Genomic DNA, 17,772 nt, shown 5'->3' with positions numbered 1-17,772 from the left:
CTCAATAATAAAAAAACAAATAATCCAATTAGAAAATGGGCAAAACACATGAACAAACATTTCACCAAACAGGATATACATATAGCAAATGAGCACAGGAAAAGATGTTCAACATCTTCAGCTATTAGGAAAATACAAATTAAAATGAGATATCACTACACACCTATCAGAATGGCTAAAATTAAGAACAGTGACAACACCAAATGTTGGTGAGGATGCAGAGAAACTGGATCACTCATACATTGCTGGTGGAAATGTAAAATGATATAGGTACTCTGAAAAAACTGTTTGGTAGTTTCTTTAAAAACTAACACGCATGGGACTTCCCTGGAGATCCAGTGGTTAAGACTCCACGCTTCCACTTCAGGGTACACAGGTTTGATCCCTGATGGGGGAACTAAGATTCCACATGCTGGTGCGGTGTGGCCAAAAAAACCCAAAAAAACCCCACTAAACATGCAACTACCACATGACTCAGCAATTATACTCCTGGGCATTTATCCCAGAGAAATGAAGACTGATTTTCTCAGAAAAACCTCTGTACATGAATGTTTATAGCATCTTTATTTATAATAGCCAAAAACTGAAAACAACCCAGATGTCCTTCAATGGATGAAAAGTTAAACATATTTGTAGTACATCCACACCATGGATTACTAAAAAGGAATGAACTATTCATATATGCAACAATCTGTATGAATCTCCAGAAAATTAGGTTGAGTTGAAAAAGCCAATCTGAAAAGTTTACATACTGTATAGTTCCATTTATATAAGTCTTGAAATTACAGGCTTATAGAGTTCAGATTAGTGGTTGCTGGGGTGGTTAAGGACTGGAGTGGGGTACGGGAAGTGAATGTGGCTATTAAAGGGCTACATGAAGGATCCTTGGCATGATGGAATTGTTCTGTATCTTGACTGTAAAAATGTTAACATTCTGGTTGTGATATTGTACTATAATTTTACAATATATTACCTCTGTGGAAGAACTGAGTAAAGGGTACATGGGATCCTTTTGTATTATTTATTTCTTTATTTCCCTTTGTATTATTTCTTACAACTGTATGTGAATCTACAAGTATCTCAAAATAAAAAATTTAATTTAAAAAATGCACAAAATTAAATGACAAATGCAAAGCATGAAAAAGACTTGCCAAATATGATAAGAAATTAATAACCTTAATATGTCCAAAGGTTTTAGGGGTAGGGGAGTGACAGGCACAAACTATTGGGTGTAAGACAGGCTACAAGGATGTATTGTACAACTTGGGAAATACAGCCAATATTTTGTAATAACTGTAAATGGAGTGTAACCTTTAAAAATTGTATAAAAATTTTTTAAAATAATAAATTGGGGACTTCCCTGGTGATGCAGGGGTTAAGAATCCGCCTGCCAATGCAGGGGACACGGGTTCGATCCCTGAACCGGTAAGATCCCACATGCTGCAGAGCAACTAAGCCCATGCACCACAATTACTGAGCCTGTGCTCTAGAGCTCGCGTGCCACAACTACTGAGCCCGTGTGCTGCAACTACTGAAGCCCACGTGCCTAGAGCCCGTGCTCTGCAACAAGAGAAGCACCACAATGAGAAGCCCACGCACCGCAACAGAGTAGCCCCTGCTCACGGCATCTAGAGAGAGCCCGCGCTCCAATGAAGACCCAACACAGCCAAAAATAAATAAATAAAATAATAAATTCAAACATGTCCAAAGCTTTTATAAGTCAACAGAAAAACAAACAAATGAGCAAAGAACACAAATAGGCATTTCACAAAGGAAAAATACAAACAGCTAATACGCATCAAAAAAATTAACCTCACTGACAATTAAAACCAAGAAAAATTAAAACAATGCAAATTTTTCACCTATCAGACTAGCAGAGATTGTAAATTAGATGCCACAGAATCTGCTGGGAAGTAAGAGCTCTTATACTATTGAAAGGAATAGAAAATGACAGACTTTTATAGGAGGGCCATTTAGTAGAATACATTAAAAACCTTTTTAAAAAGTACATACCTTAAAAAAAAAGTACATACCTTTAATCATACTAATTTCAAGTCTAGACATTTATCCTAAGAAAATAATCAGGGACACATGCAGAGACTTATTTACAAAGATCTTCACTATGGCATATAATTTGTCATGTCCCCAGATAAGGTATTATTGGGTAAATGACAGCCATGTATTGAAATAAAATACAGAAAATGACGCTTGAGAAAAAAAATCACAAAAATATTGTGACATATCAAATGAAAAAAACTGGTTACAAAACTATTGCAATATGTGACCCCAATTTTATTTCAAAAGATAACTTTTTTTAATACAAGTTTACCAAAAAGACTAGAAGAATTCACACAGAAAGCATAACAGTGGAGTGGTATCATGGGTGATAAACACATTGTTTTCTGTGTGCTTCTCTGCATTACCAAAATTTTTCTAGCAAAGACTGTGTGTTAAATTGCTTCAGCCATTAGAAGAAAAAAGCAGTAACACTTTTTGAAAAAGGAGCCCTGTGTGGTAAGGCAGGCAGTCAGTTCACACCCTTGGCCTGGGAACAAGCCACACACTTTAAGGGCACTGAGCCTTTGGGCAAATGGCAGAGACATAACATGTTAGGCAGGAGCAGCCTCCCTTCCACCTCTGATGAGACATGACTCATCTTTCAGAGTTCCTGAAGTAGCTGCTAATTAGGGTGGATAAGTCTGAGCTGACCCGTCACAGGTGTGACATGTGGTTGATTTGTTACACTGTCCTGATTCTTGATTCTACTATGATTGCCTCCATGTTCCTGAAAACCTTGAAACTGTTTTGCACACCTGACCTGAAGTCTTTATAAAGGGTGAAAGGACATAAACATCCACACAAAATTGTATACCCAATGGAAAAAGCTAGCCACCTCCCCCCAAATCATATCCCCCCACCCCAGATCACACCCTCACCTGTAACAAGCACTTGATCCGTTCTCCAGGGGTCATAATTCCCGTGGTGAATACACCAGATAACATCCCAGCTGCAAATAGTTGGGGGTAGCTATATTGAAAACAAAAACAAGAGGCAAGAACCTGTGACTAACCACCCAGAACAGAGGCAATCCCAGCAAAGAGGACTTTGAAAGAAAAAATAAGTACTTGGACTGGGCAGAAGTCCAGCACAAATAAAGCATATTTCACACAAAACCCAAGGTCTAGGTATATTCTGACATCAAATTTCCCAAGGCAGGGGTCTCAGTGCCAAGAGCAATATGATCTTGGTCACGAGGCCCACATGCACACTCAGATGGCCTCACCCATGGGAGAAGTTTCCTCCCCAGCCTGCCATGCACAGTGACTATGGACGAGTTTCGAGGCCTCTCTGAGCCTTGATCTGTAAAGTTCAGGGTTGTTGGGGAAAAAAGCCTCTAATCCAGAATGTAGACCTCAGTCAACCCCAGTTCCCCTCCAATCTCACCTCTCTGGATCACCAAGGGCCTGAGAACATTTTAAGCCAAGATTCACAAAGGACGGCGTCAAGGCCGGAGGAACGGCTGTGGCCACTTCCACAGGCTAAGGGGCAGCCAGGCCAGTTGTGAGGAATGTGTTGTAAGATGCTGGGAAGGGCCCAGCCAGGGATGGTACCCAGAGACATGATGGGTCCTGTGGCCTTCCATGCAGGGAATAGTCCCCCAGTGGCCAGAGATATGGATCCTCACCATGGCCCTCACAGAATGAACCACACTGAATATTTGGAGGAAATGGAGGCTCCTGGCGTCACGGTCTGTCCCACCTCTGGCATCTCCTTTTCTTTCTAAGATTAGCTATACCAGACTGGTCCGGAGGCAGTGGAGCACAGAGCTACAATTAGCATTTCAACAGTGTCCCCACAATTTAGCAAATGTTGTTGAAAAACTTCCCTTTCTTGCCTGGGCCGCAGGCCCCTCCTAACCCCAAGCCTCTGATAGCTGAGCCTTCAGGCCTGTCCCACCCTACAAGGAGCCCAAAACCTGGAGAACAGATGTCAAATGGGGAAAGGGAGACATCCACTTCGGGTCCTTCCTTCCAGGAAGAGCACCAGTCTCAATGGTCCTGTTTTTTCCAGGAACTCACACAACTACCTCAGGCATGCAAGCCCAGCACACAAGCTGACTGTTCAACAGTCAGGAGACTTGCTTTCATGCATGGCCTCCTTTACAGTCTCAGTTCACACTGCTGTCCCCAAGAAAAGCCCTCTCAGCAATGAAACTTCCCCTCATGAGACCAACATCTGTTCTTCCATGTATGCCCAGACCTTAGGCTGGACATACCTCCATCTCCCGGGACTAAGGACTTTCCTCTGAACAGGGTCTGTGTGTGCACAGGGTACCCTGCAGACACCCTACATGGGTGGCCCATTCTGCCACCCTTCACCCCCACACGAGGGAAGCATCTGTGAGTGCTGGACCCAAGGTCCTGGTAATGTTCCTTTCCATACTGTCCCCAAACACTACTGCAGGGAGGGGAAGGTGGCAGGGTTGACATTCAGGATTCAGAGCACTGCAGGATTATGGGGGCAGGGACCTGAGTGTCTCAACCTTTGCTTAAGCAGGAAGGGTGCTTCTCTGAGGACTGACGCGATAGTATAGGGAATAACCGACAGGCTGAAGTACTAGCAGTGACCCCACGGGGGTTCTTGTGCATGGCCCTTGTGAGCTGGTACATGAGCTAAAAGACCAGGTGCTCAGAGAGGACATGTGTCCATAGGACATTTGGACTACCAACAGTCAAACACAGTTTCAAAAGGAAGCCCCACACACCCACGTTTGGGGCCATCTGCAGCTTTTTATAGAAGCTGGTCACATTCAGAGGGTCACAAGGACTCCAAAAATAGAGTTTCACAGTATGAGCATTTCTATCTATGTCCAGACCCTTACTCAGCCTGCTGTGGCCTGAAGTAGTGACAGAAAACAACCACATGGCACCCTGGGCTGCCTCCCTTGAGCTCCTAATCCCAAGCCTAGCCAGGGTCCTGTGCTGCCTGCAGCCCCTCCCAAGAGCTGTCAGCCTGCACAGCTCAGGCTGAGTGTGCCTTGTCATCCCATGTTTCAACTCAGAATTCCCCTGCATCCCAAGAAGCCTGCTTTCATTAACTACTTTGTAAATTCTGAACTCATAATTCTGCCTCATCTGCCTCTTCATACCCAAATCTAACTTAAAGTTTACTGAAAGGAAATATACTAATTTATTTCACTTTAACAGAGAAACCAGGGACTTCCCTGGTGCCGCAGTGGTTAAGAATCTGCCTGCCAATGCACGGGACACGGGTTCAAGGCCTGGTCCGGGAAGATCCCACATGCCACGGAGCAACTAAGCCCGTGCTCCACAACTACTGAGCCTGCGCTCTAGAGCTTGTAAGCCACAACTACTGAGCCTGCATGCCACAACTACTGAAGCCTGCACACCACAACTACTGAGCCCGTGTGCCTAGAGCCCGTGCTCCGCAACAAGAGAAGCCTCCGCAATGAGAAGCCCGTGCACTGCAAAGAAGAGTAGCCCCCGCTTGCCACAACTAGAGAAAGCCCGTGCACAGCAACAGCAAAGACCCAATGCAGCCAAATTAATTAATTAATTAATTAATTAAAAATTAAAAAACCCCAGAGAAACCAATATCTGAAATAATTATGTTATTAAAATGAAGGGCTTCCTTGGTGATGCAGTGGTTAGGAATCCGCTGCAGGACAATGCAGGGAACACGGGTTCGAGCCCTGGTCCGGGAGGATCCCACATGCTGCGGAGCAGCTAGGCCCGTTTGCCACAACTACTGAGCCTGCACTCTAGAGCCCAAGAGCCACAACTACTGAGCCCGTGTGCCACAACTACTGAAGCCTGCACGCCTAGAGCCCATGCTCCTCAACAAAAGAAGCCACTGCAATGAGAAGCCCACACACCACAATGAAGAGTGGCCCACTCTCGCTGCAACTAGAGAAAGCCTGCGTGAAGCAGCAAAGACCCAATGCAGCCAAAAATAAGTAAGTAAGTAAATAAATAATTTTTTTTAAAAATGAAGTAAAACAGAAGTTGGAACCTTCCCTTCTCCCAACCAGGTGATGGGAAACAAGGCTGCTGCTGTCATTACTGCAGCACCAGGTACCTTCATGGCATTTTACACACATTTTAGCATTCAGACCTCCCAATGCTGTAGAGTTAAGCGATACTACCTCACAGAAGAAATTATGACAACCTAATAAGGGGGTGGGGAGGGATCTGAGTTTTTCTTTTTCCCTTTTGGTTCACAGGGCAAAGGAAAACTCAAGTACCTCCCTCACGTGGAGCAACCAGGAGCTAGCCCTGGGGACCCAGGAGGACAGCCACTGCCTGTCAGCCAAGGTTCTTTCCCTTAACCTGTGTCACAACACCAGGCAGAACAGCATCGAGTCCTCCAGGCTTGTAAAGTACTCACCTGAGCACATCCTCTGGGTGTTTTTGTTGCAGTTTCTTCCCCAAACCAAACCCAAAGAAGCACACGGCAAACATGGGGGTGACCCCAATGATGGGGGCGGCCATGCCCCGATATAGACCCATGATGCCCTGCAAGGAATCACAGAAGTGGAAGCCGTTTACAGACACAGCTAACTTTTACATCACTGAAACAGGGAAGCAGTGTGTCCTCTGACCTGTGGCCTCCTTCCCTCCCTTCCCCTCCAAGCAAGGAGAGCTTTTAAAAGGAAGAATACTCCATATTTATCAGAAATAGTTGTCTTCTTATACACTGCTGGAGAAACTGAAAACAGCTCCTATTCTGGAAGGCAATCTGGAAATATGTAGCTTACACTTTCATCAGAAAATTCTGTCTAGAAATGTATTCTAAGGAAATACTCAGATATAGAAAAGAAAGACATCAGGAATTTATTAAGTAGCAAAATTCTGGAATGAACCTAAAAACTCCCAAATAGGAGATTGGAAACTCCATAAATGGACTATCACATAGCCATAAAATCACATTGTAACATGAGAAGAGACTACTAAGTGAAAAAAAAGCAGGCTACAGGGACTTCCCTGGTAGCGCAGTGGTTAAGAATCTGCCTAACAATGCAGGGGACACAGGTTCGAGCCCTGGTTCGATTCCTGGTCCAATCCCTGGTCCCGGAAGATCCCACATGCTGTGGAGCAACTAAGCCCGTGTGCCACAACTACTGAGCCTGCGCTCTAGAGCCCACGAGCCACAGCTACTGAGCCTGCGTGCCTAGAGCCCATGCTCTGCAACAAGGGAAGCCACCGCAATGAGAAGCCCGCGCACCACAACGAAGAGCAACCGCCACTCGCCACAACCAGAGAAAGCCCGCATGCAGCAATGAAGACCCAATGCAGCCATAAACAAACAAACAAACCCACGCTTCCCAACAACTCCACTAGCCTTCCTTCCACTGTCTGGCCTACCCAGTTCCATGCAGCACAACCAAGACCCGTCTGGCAGCACCAGGAAACAGAGAGCTCAATCTGGCACAGCAAAACCCAGAGACAAGCACAAATATAAACTAAGGAAGCCTATTCAACTCTGCAGGGAGTTGGGTTTATACGAGCCATTCTCACCAGGCCTCCAGCAACCAGCACACTGCCCAGGTGCTGAATAGGTCCTCAATAATATTTGCTGACCAAGAGGCATGTAATCCTGCCTCTCTGTAAAGGCAGAGAACTCTTAGCTGACTTGAAGCCCAAAGCCTCCACTGGACACTGATCAGACTCCATTCTGGGCTGATGAAGGGAAGAGAGCCTTATAGAAGAAAAGGCAGCACCGTCTCACACATGGGTGGTTGGGTAGACTTCACCTCAAAATCTTCCTCCCATGCCTGGGTCCTGCAGGAACCCTGGGAACAACTTTTCCTCCCAGACCGAGTCCATCACTCACCAGCATCCCCTCTTTATCTGGGTGACACCTGCTCCTCAGTTTCTGTATATTTGATAAACACTATATATATATTTATTCATATTAGAGTTATATTTTAGGAAACAAAGGAAAAGTTCTCAACAAGGTCTTGTCACATATGTGCTAATGAAGTCAGGAATAAACATCAGTAGTAATTAAACCTTTTTTAAAATCCCATGTTTTCACTTTAAGATATATCTGAAAAATTACTATGTAATTCAATAACCTCAAACCAATTTAGTTTCCTTTAGTTAGTTTAGTCTAGGGGTTTGAAGACTCTGCTGGCCTCTTTCACTGTTCCTCAGACTGGCTGACTCTTCCTCCAGATTTTATGTGAACTTCTGACACTGATCCCTGTCAAACTGACTGATCCAGATTTGCATTTTCTTCTATTTCACATCTCCAACTATTCCTCATGAATTCCCTGTGGTCTAAATTCTGCCTTCCAAAAGAGAGAACCATTTTAGAACCATTTTATTAGCTTCAGTCATTCACATAAAACAGTAGCTGGAACTATCAAAGACTCCAGAGCGATGACAACAGGAGGGCATAGGATGGCACAGTGAGAGAGCCACAGCTGTGGGCTAGACCTCCAACAGAACTACGCAAAGTCACCCTATCCCCCAGAGAAGTAACAAATCAACCCTGTGAAACTGTTCCTCTGAATAAGAGAAATGCCCAGCACCATGATTCTGTACCTCTCTCATAAGAGTCTTCCGGAAACAGTCAAAGGTCCCAGAATACATGGGAGGCTGTCCAGGCAAACTTGGGGGCTGCGTCTGCAGTCGGACCTGAAACCAGAAGTTAAAATACAGTCATTTCTCAGAATCAGAACTGCCTGTCGGTAGCGATGGCCCAACTGTCTGCTAAACTCTTAACAGAAAAAGCTGCCCCTCTGTGCACGTCTTCAGCATTCACTTTATCTGCTGGATTCAGACTTCTCTTTCCTCCATTTTATTCAAACCCTGTACTCACAAGTCATTAGTAGCATGCTTTTGGAGAGAGTCACAGTTCCTCTGATTTCCTCAGCCACTTACTTTTGCTATTTATTTCTTATCTAATGGATCCCACAATGATCCAGTGGAATAGGTACTACCAGTTTACAAATGAGGAGGCTGGGTTTAGTGAGTTCAAATCATGTGCCAGTGAATGCAAAGCTCAGTTCAGCTCTAGGCACTCTCCACACCCACTTGAAGTGCCTTGTTGGTGGCTAGGTAAGGTGCTCAACAAAGATATTTTGGAATGAGGTGGATTTGATCCTACTTTTCTTGGTCCTCATCCTTCTCCACCTTTTGGTGTATCCAATGCTTCAAACTGTCTCTCTCTTTAAACATCCCTTCTTGGTGCTCCTTCCTGTGTCTTCTTTTCTACTCCAGGCGTCCTCCAAGGCTAAGTACCCTACTCATCTGTTCCACTATCCCCTTCAAAAAACTCAGATTCCAGGGCTTCAGCTTCTGCTCAGTGATGACTTTTACTCAGCCATCTTCAGACCTTCTCTCCCCACCTTTTGGGCTACATTTCAAACTGCCTGGAGAAGCTCTCCCTACTCAAATCACCTCCAGAATCTCATCCTTTTGATGAATCACCCATTTGTGCCAGAGCCATCAGGCTACCCTCTTTCTCAGGATTTGAAACCCTAGCATCTGACCACTTCCTGTTACTTCTCCTCCTCTTATTCACATGGGCACCAAGGCTTTTGGAGAGTTCCTTCAAGAGTCTTCCAGAATCCTAATTCTTCCTCTCTCCAACTGAAGTCTTCTCCTAGGCCAAGTCCTCACCTATTCTTACCCAGTGTGATGGTTTTCAAATATGCCCACTAACTCTTTGATTCTCTTCCCCTTCAAAAGTTAATCCTAATTCCCCTCCCCTTGGATGTGGGCCAGACTCAGTGACGCACTTCTATCGAACAGAATGTAGTGGTTTTGATGCTATGTGACTTCTCCAAGGCTAGGTGACAGAAAGGTCAGCTTCTGCCTGTCTTCATCTCAGGTTATTTGCTTTGGGAAAAGTCAGCCACCATGTTATGAGGATACTCAAGCAGTCTGAAGAGGTCATGTGTGGAGGAAAGAAGGCCTCCTGACAACAGCCAGCACTAACTGCCAGCATGTGAATGAACCACACAGAAGCCAATCCTTCAGATTAGTACAGTCCTGGCCAACATCTTTTTGTTGCTTTTGGTTGAAGGAGAGGGTCTTTGGTTCAGTACTGGGTTTTTTTAAACAGCTTTATTAAGATATAATTCGTATACCATAAAATTCACCCATTTAAAGTATACAGTTAAGTGCTTCTTAGTGTATTTGCAGAGTTGTGCAACCTTCATTATAATCAGTTTTAGAATATTTTCATGACCCCAAAAAGAAACACCACACCCATTAGTAGTCACTCCCCATTCCCCTCTTCTCTCAGCCCCTGGCAATTACTAATATAGCTTCCATCTCTATGGATTTGCCTATTCTGTATATTTCATATAAATAAATCATACAATATGTGGTCTTTCACACTTGGCTTCTTTTACATTAGCATAATGTGTTCAAAGTTCATCTATGTTGTAGAATATATCAGTCCTTCATTCCTTTTTATGGGTAAATAATATTCCACTGTACAAATATACCATGTTTTGTTTATCTGCTCATCAGATAATGACAAATTACATTTTTTCCACTTTTACTATTATGAATAATGGTGCTATAAACTTTTGTGTGCAGGTTTTTGTGTGGATATTATGTTTTCAATTCTCTTGGATATTATATTACCCAAGCATAATTGTATTGGTCAAGATTCTCCAGAGAAATAGAACAGGATATGTAGATTTATTTATTTGTTTGTTTGTTATAAGGAATTGGCTCACACAATTATGGAGGCAGACAAATCCTAAGACCTGCAATCAGTAAGCTGGAGACCCAAGAAAGTCAATAGGATAGTTCTAGTTCAAGTCTGAAGACCTGAGAACCAGGAGAACTGATGGTTCAAATCCCAGTTCAAAAGCTGGCAGAGAAACTAACACAACATTGTAAAGCAATTATATTCCAATAAAGATGTTAAAAAAAAAAAAAAAAGCTGGCAGGCTCAAGACCCAAGAAGAGCCAATGCTTCAGTTTGAGTCCAAAGGCAGGAAAAGACCAATGTCCCAGCTCAATCAGTCAGGAGGGAGGAGTTTCAGCTTTTTGTTCTATTGAGGCCTTCAACTGACTGGATGAGGGCCACCCACATTAGGGAGGGCAATCTACTTTACTTAGTCTACCTTAAATGCTAATCTCATCCAAAAACACCCTCACAGATACACCCAGAACAATGTTTGACCAATATCTGAACACCCCACAGCCCAGCTGACACATAAAATTAACCATCACAGGAGAATTGCTGGGTCATATGCTAACTCTATGTTTAACCTTTTCACGAACTGCCAGACTGTTTTCCAAAGAGCATTGTATGAATGTTCCAGTTTCTCCACATTCCATCATCTGTTATTTATTTATTTTTAATTATAGCCATCATAGTGGGTGTTAGGTGGTATCTCACTGTGATTTTTATTTACATTTTCATGATGGATAATGATGTGGAATATTTTTCATGTGTTTATTGGCCATTTATATATCTTCTTTGGAGAAATGTCTATTCAGATCCTTTGCCCATTTTTTTCCTTAACAATTTTATTTTATTTTATTTTATTTTTTATTTCTTTATTTTTTTGGCCGCACTGCGTGGCATGTGGAACTTCCCTGACCAGGGATCGAACCCGCGCCCCCTGCAGTGGAGGCACGGAGTCTTAACCACTGGACCACCAGGGGAATCCCCCCAGTTTGTTTTTCTTTTTTTTTTACTGTCATAAAATACACATAAAATTTACCATCTCAACCATTTTTAAGTGTACAGTTCAGTGATATTAAATACATTCATAACGTTGTGCAACCATCACCACCATCCAGAATTCTTTTTGCCTTATAAAACTGAATTAGTTTATTAGTTAGTAAATTAGTTCACTTAGCCTAATGTTTTCAGTATTCATCCATGTGGTTGCAAGGTCAGAATTTACTTCTTTTTAAGGCTGAATAACACCCCATTGTATGTATATGCCACATTTTGCTTATTCATTCTTCCATTTGTGGACACTTGGGTTGCTCCCATGTTTCAGCTATTGTGAATAATGCTGCTATGAACCTATGAACAGGGGTGTACAAATATCTCTTCAAGACCCTGCTTTCAATTCTTTTGGGTATGTATCCAGAAATGGAATTGCTGGATCATATAGTAATCCTATTTTTAATTTTTTGAGGAACTGGCATACTGTTTTCCAGTCACTGTACAATTTTACATTCTCAACAACAGTGCACAAGAGTTCCGAGGTCTCTACATCCTCACCTAATAATAACACTTGTTATTATTAATTTATGTCCGTGCTGTGCGGCATGCAGGATCCTAGCTCCCCGACGAGGGATGGAACCGTGCCCCCCGCAGTGGAAGTACAGAGTCCCAACCACTGGACCACCAGGGAAGTCCCTATTGCTGTTGTTTTAAGCCACTAAGTTTTGGGATAAGTTGTTACACCGCCAGATATAACTGATACACCCAGTTATATACTTCTGCAGTCTTTTTCCTCGCTATTTTTCCTGCTCTGAGTTCTGCTTCCTAATTCTTCTCAGGTTGCTATCATACTAACTTTTCCAAGACACCATTTTCATCATGCTGTTCCTCTATTACTTTAAATTTCTCATTCTTGATTTTGTTAGGGCCTTATGTCCCACACTAAGGAACTCACTCTCTAGGCAATGGAGGTGACATGCATATCTGAGGAATTTATGGGACACAACAGTAGAAATGTCCAGAGGCTCCCGCTGTTTTGCATCCAAAATCCCTTATTTGGTCTTCAGATCCTCCATGGTCAGGCACAACCTGTCCAAGTTAGTAGAGAGAGAGAAATAGACCAAAACTTCTGACTGATACCTTTTTGTGATTTTGTATAAATCTCATATGTCTCATCATGACATCCGCCACCCAGGCCCAGCAAGAACATTAAAGTCCTCCACGGCTGGTCTTATTTTACAGCCTGCTCCCACTGTCAAGCCTATATCCACTTTCACTCCTGCCTTCCCCCTACCCAGAATGTCTGGGTCTCCCTACTTCTCCAGTCAGAACTCAGCCAGCCCTTCATCATGTGCCATAAAGCCTTTCCAAACTGAAGTGCTGCACCTCTTGCCTTCCCAGACCACAGTTAGTTGCCTCGGACCTCTGAAAGTGCCTCTAGGCCAAGCTTTGATTGGAGGCCACCTGGCTCTTTGAGGTCAAAAGGACAGTAGTCGGCAATTTGTGGTTTTGGCTTAAGCTAAAAGGAGACTTTCTGGCTATTAAAAATGCAGTGAGGGCTTCCCTGGTGGCACAGTGGTTGAGAGTCCGCCTGCCGATGCAGGGGACGCGGGTTCGTGCCCTGGTCCAGGAGGATCCCACATGCCGCGGAGCGGCTGGGCCCGTGAGCCATGGCCACTGGGCCTGTGCGTCCGGAGCCTGTGCTCCGCGACGTGAGAGTCCTGCGTACCGCAAAAAAAAAAAAAAAAAAAATGCAGTGAGCATTTTCAGTCATTTCTATTTCAGTACAGAGGTCCTCGGGGCCCTTCCTGGTAATGACATCTGATTGGGGAGGAAGGGCAAGAAGATATGGAGGTAGGAGCAACATTTGTATTAGGGAGCAACAGCGTTTCGTTTTTCTTTAAAGAGAGGCCCCAGCTGCCTAGAGCTAACAAGATCAAGAGTAGAAAGAGAGGCCAGACAATTCTTCTCCCTTACATCAGTGCTGCTTAGAACGACCACTGTCTGGGAAGCCCTAACACACATGGCATTTACCAATTACTGAATAAACATGTGATTTTGTGTTTCACAGTGCCCAAACCAGCCCAGTTGCTTTAATCCTGGTCCTGTGATAGAATGACCCCAGATCCTCTCCTAGATGAAAGGCAGCAAAGAGCTTGCTGCCCAAACTTGCCTGGAGAATGTCCCCAAAGCAATTTCCCTGTGGAGGAAACCCAATCCAACATTCCAATAAGTCTCCTACACAGGCTTCATGCCTGCTCCCTACAGGCTCACCCTGGCCATGATCTGTCAATTTCCTACAAGTGTGTGCAGAAATAAGGTTAGAAAACTAGGATGAAGCTTTGAATGCTAAGTCACAGGGTATGGACTTTGGTCTCCAGCAAGGCCTTGCTGAAAGTGTTGCAGGGGAAACAGTTGATGCATAATGTGAGGATAAGCAGGGAACAAGCCCTGATGAGTTTCCCCCTTCCTGGAGCCTCAATCTGACCATGGCTTCCTCACCAGGTTGTTGTGGGGATCAGCCTTGCCCTGGGAAAGCTGATCACTTGCTTTCCCTGAAAGGAGCTCAGTCACTGAGGACATCATCGCTTCCCACAGGAGGCCACTCAGGCTAACATGGGGTGACAGGCTGAAGATGGTCAAGAAAGGTTCAGGGCCTCCCTGGTGGCGCAGTGGTTGAGAGTCCGCCTGCTGATGCAGGGGATGCGGGTTCGTGCCCCGGTCTGGGAGGGTCCCGTGTGCCGCGGAGCGGCTGGGCCCGTGAGCCATGGCCGCTGAGCCTGCGCGTCCAGAGCCTGTGCTCCGCAACGGGAGAGGCCACGGCAGTGAGAGGCCTGCGTACCGCAAAAAAAAAAAAAAAAAAAAAAAAAAAAGAAAGGTTCAAAGGAGATAGTGGTGGAGCACTCTGGGCCCAGAGGAATGTGTCAAAAGACATGTCTGGAATAACCTTGCCTCAGTCTTTAGCTCTCTTCCTGAAGCGGAATTTACAGATGCCTTTTTCAACCTTGCTGATAATGTTAGGGTTTTCAGAAGTCAGAGCTTTGGGGCGGTGCTTTTTCTTTACCATCCTCAAAGAAGTGGAGCCAGATCAGAAGAGGTTTCCGGACAGAGAACTTTTTTTTTAAATCAAGAGCCCTTGGTGGGCGGTTAGAGGCTGCTCACTCTGCAACGTCCAGCTCTCTGGGGTGCAGGAAGTTTCCCCGACCCCCGAAAGGGAGATTCCCTAGACTTCTCACGGAAGCTCCCACGGGCCCCGCTTCTATCTCAGACCGAGCCTCGCGGAAGACCCTACTTTCCGCGCCCTGCCCGGGCCTCCTCCCTCCAGCCCGCGCCCCAGCATCCTCGCACCTTGACCGTGTCCAGCGGGTGCCCCACGAACACCAGGCACATGCCTCCAAAGCCGCCGGCCAGCAGGTTCTTGAGCGGGCTAATGGGCTTCGCCTGGTCTGCCATGGTCCGTCCGTCAGTCACCGTGCCTGTCGGTTCCTGGCGGCCCCGCTCCACTGCCCCAGCCGCGGCGCCAGCGCCGCCGACCCTTCACCCACTTTCGGGTGGGCGGGGCATGAGCCCGGGGCAGGTCGGGAGGAGGGCCTAGACCACTTGCCAGGCCCGGCTTCCGCCGAGGGGAGGTGCTTCCGGTTGCAGCCCGCCTCCATGGGCGTGGCTTAAGGGAGCGGGGCGGGCCCGGACGCCTCGTGGGCGGTGTTTGGGAGTGGCGGCGGCTGGTGGACTTACTCCTCCGGGAAGACTTCCCGGACTTGAGTGTTTCCTCCCTTAAGCTCCCGTTCCTCCACTCACTCCACAGAAGTCGATTGCGCTCTGCTATGTGACAGGCGCCCTTCCAGGTGCTGGAGTCACAGCTGTTAGCACAGCACATAGGTCCCTGTTCTTGTGGAGCTTACAGGTCATAACAAAGATAAATAAGTGAAAAATGCATAGTGTATCAAGTTGTGATAACTGCTACGAAGAAAAATAAATTTGGAAAAAGGATTAGAGAGTATTGGGGGGCAAGGAATTTGCAATTTTCATTAGGTGAGTAAAGGACAGTTTCACTGAGAAGGTGACTGGATTGAAGAACTGAGAAGCTGAGGAAGTGATATATCCATAGATATGGGGGGAGGGGGAAAGATTTTCCAGACAAAAGAAAAGAATGCAAAAGCCCTGAGATGGGCTGTGCCTGGCCTGTTTGAGAAACCACGTGGAGGCCTTTGTGGCTAGAGCAGAGTTAGGGAGAGGAAGATATGGAGGTAATGTTGGCATATCAAGCGGGGCTTTGTGTGACACTGTAAGGACATCAGTCTCTCCTCTGAAGTAGATGGGAGCTATTCTGGGGTTCTGAGCAGGGGATTGACATAGTCTGACTTATGAGTTAATAGAATCCCTCTTTCTGCGGGTTGAGAATAGGCTACGAAGCAGGGAGCCTTGAGGAGGCTAAAGGTCATGGTCAGAGATGCTGGACTCCATCAGAGCACAGCACAGCAGATGGTGAGATGTGTTTGGATTCTGGATATATTCTGAAGGAAAAACTTAAAGGAATTGTTTTTTGTGGTTTTTAAAAATTTACTTTTACTAATTTATTTTTGGATGGGTTGGGTCTTCGTTGCGGTGCATGGGCTTCTCATAGCGGTTGCTTCTCTTGTTGTGGAGCATGGGCTCTAGGGGCATGGGCTTCAGTAGTTGTGGCTCACGGGCTGTAGAGCACAGGCTCAGTAGATGTGGCGCATGGGCTTAGTTGCTCTGTGGTAATGTGGGATCTTCCTGGATTAGGGCTCGAACCCATGTCTCCTGCATTGGCAGGCAGATTCTTAACCACTGCATCACCAGGGAAGCCCAGGAATTGTTAATGAACAGAATATAAGGTACATAAGAGAGGAGTTAAGGATGATGCTAATGTTTTTGACTTATTGACTCTAGGTGGACGGTATTCAGGTATTCACTATATTACTCTTTCATCATTTCTGTATGTTTGTAATTTATCAAATTTAAAAGCTGTGAACAGGGCTTCTCTGGTGGTGCAGTGTTTGGGAATCTGCCTGCCAATGCAGGGGACACGGGTTCGAGCCCTGGTCCAGGAAGATCCCACATTCCGTGGAGCAACTAAACCTGTGCACCACAACTACTGAGCCTGTGCTCTAGAGCCCGCAAGCCACAACTACTGAGCCCAACTACGTGCTACAACTGCTGAAGCCTGCGCGCCTAGAGCCCATGAAGCCACTGCAAGGAGAAGCCCGCACACCACAATGAAGAGTAGCCTCCACTCGCTGCAACTAGAGAAAGCCCGTGGCTAGCAATGAAGACCCAACGCAGCCAAACATAAATAAATAAATTAATTAATTAATTTTTTTAAAAAAGCTGTGAACAATAAACATACCCCTATCTACAGCAGGAACCTCACTGCCAAGCTAACCTAACAATAGTCCTCCTCTGTAGGCACTCCCAGGCTAGCAGGAAGCCTAGAATAGGGAGAATGGACCATGTATGCTAGGGGTGGAAATATTAGTGACAGGATCGGGATTGGGATCAGGAAGTGAGTGGGCCTGACTGGTGCAGAAGGCACCAGGGGAGTGGAAGGGAAGTGGAAGGGGAGTGGAAGGCAAGGAGGCTGGGGCAAGGCCCAAAAGCCTGTTTACTCTGTGTTACAGGCTTTTTCTAGATGGGGATGGGGAACCATGGAAGAATTTTAAGCACAGTGTTGACATGATCAGGTTTGTTTTAGAAAATCTATTTTGGATGGATGAATTTGTCTTGGGAGAGAATGGAAGCAGGGAGACCAGTTAAGGGAAAATTACAGTGGTGCAACGAGAGGCAGTAAAGGCATTAACTGAGCCTGGTGCTCATCGCTGGATTGGCGATGGTAATGGGACCATGTTTATTTCACTTGTGACTTGTAGCACTCCGGCTGCAGAAGAGGATCTAATTTAGAGTCAATCTGCAGCTTCAGGAAGAGATGGTGTTTGTTATAGAACCGCCCTCCTGTTAAACCCTCCTGGGAAACCTGGTAAATCCTCCTGGTAAACCTCAACACACCTGAATGTGGACTCCACTGAAGCTCACCAGCTTCTATTAAATCCTCATGGGGTAACTGATAATCCACTAAAC

General features: G+C 45.4%; 1 protein-coding gene across 1 annotated transcript in view; it reads right to left on the bottom strand.

Annotated features, from left to right (window-relative positions):
- The window catches only part of SLC25A20 (solute carrier family 25 member 20), a gene marked incomplete at its 5' end in the record, with an annotated part of 29,993 nt that extends 14,867 nt beyond the window's left edge, over positions 1–15,126 (bottom strand). The window contains 4 exons of the mRNA XM_079713303.1: positions 2,937–3,027; positions 6,409–6,536; positions 8,571–8,663; positions 15,022–15,126. Of these exons, the coding sequence (XP_079569429.1) occupies positions 2,937–3,027; positions 6,409–6,536; positions 8,571–8,663; positions 15,022–15,126 (417 nt within the window). The remainder of the gene's footprint in view (positions 1–2,936; positions 3,028–6,408; positions 6,537–8,570; positions 8,664–15,021) is intronic.
- Between the last annotated feature and the right edge of the window lie 2,646 nt (positions 15,127–17,772).

This window comes from Hyperoodon ampullatus (genome assembly GCF_949752795.1).
Source record: "Hyperoodon ampullatus genome assembly, chromosome: 10".
Classification (NCBI taxonomy): domain Eukaryota; kingdom Metazoa; phylum Chordata; class Mammalia; order Artiodactyla; family Ziphiidae; genus Hyperoodon; species Hyperoodon ampullatus.
The sequence above is the reverse complement of the archived record's forward strand: the minus strand, read 5'-3'. Positions and strand labels throughout refer to the sequence as shown.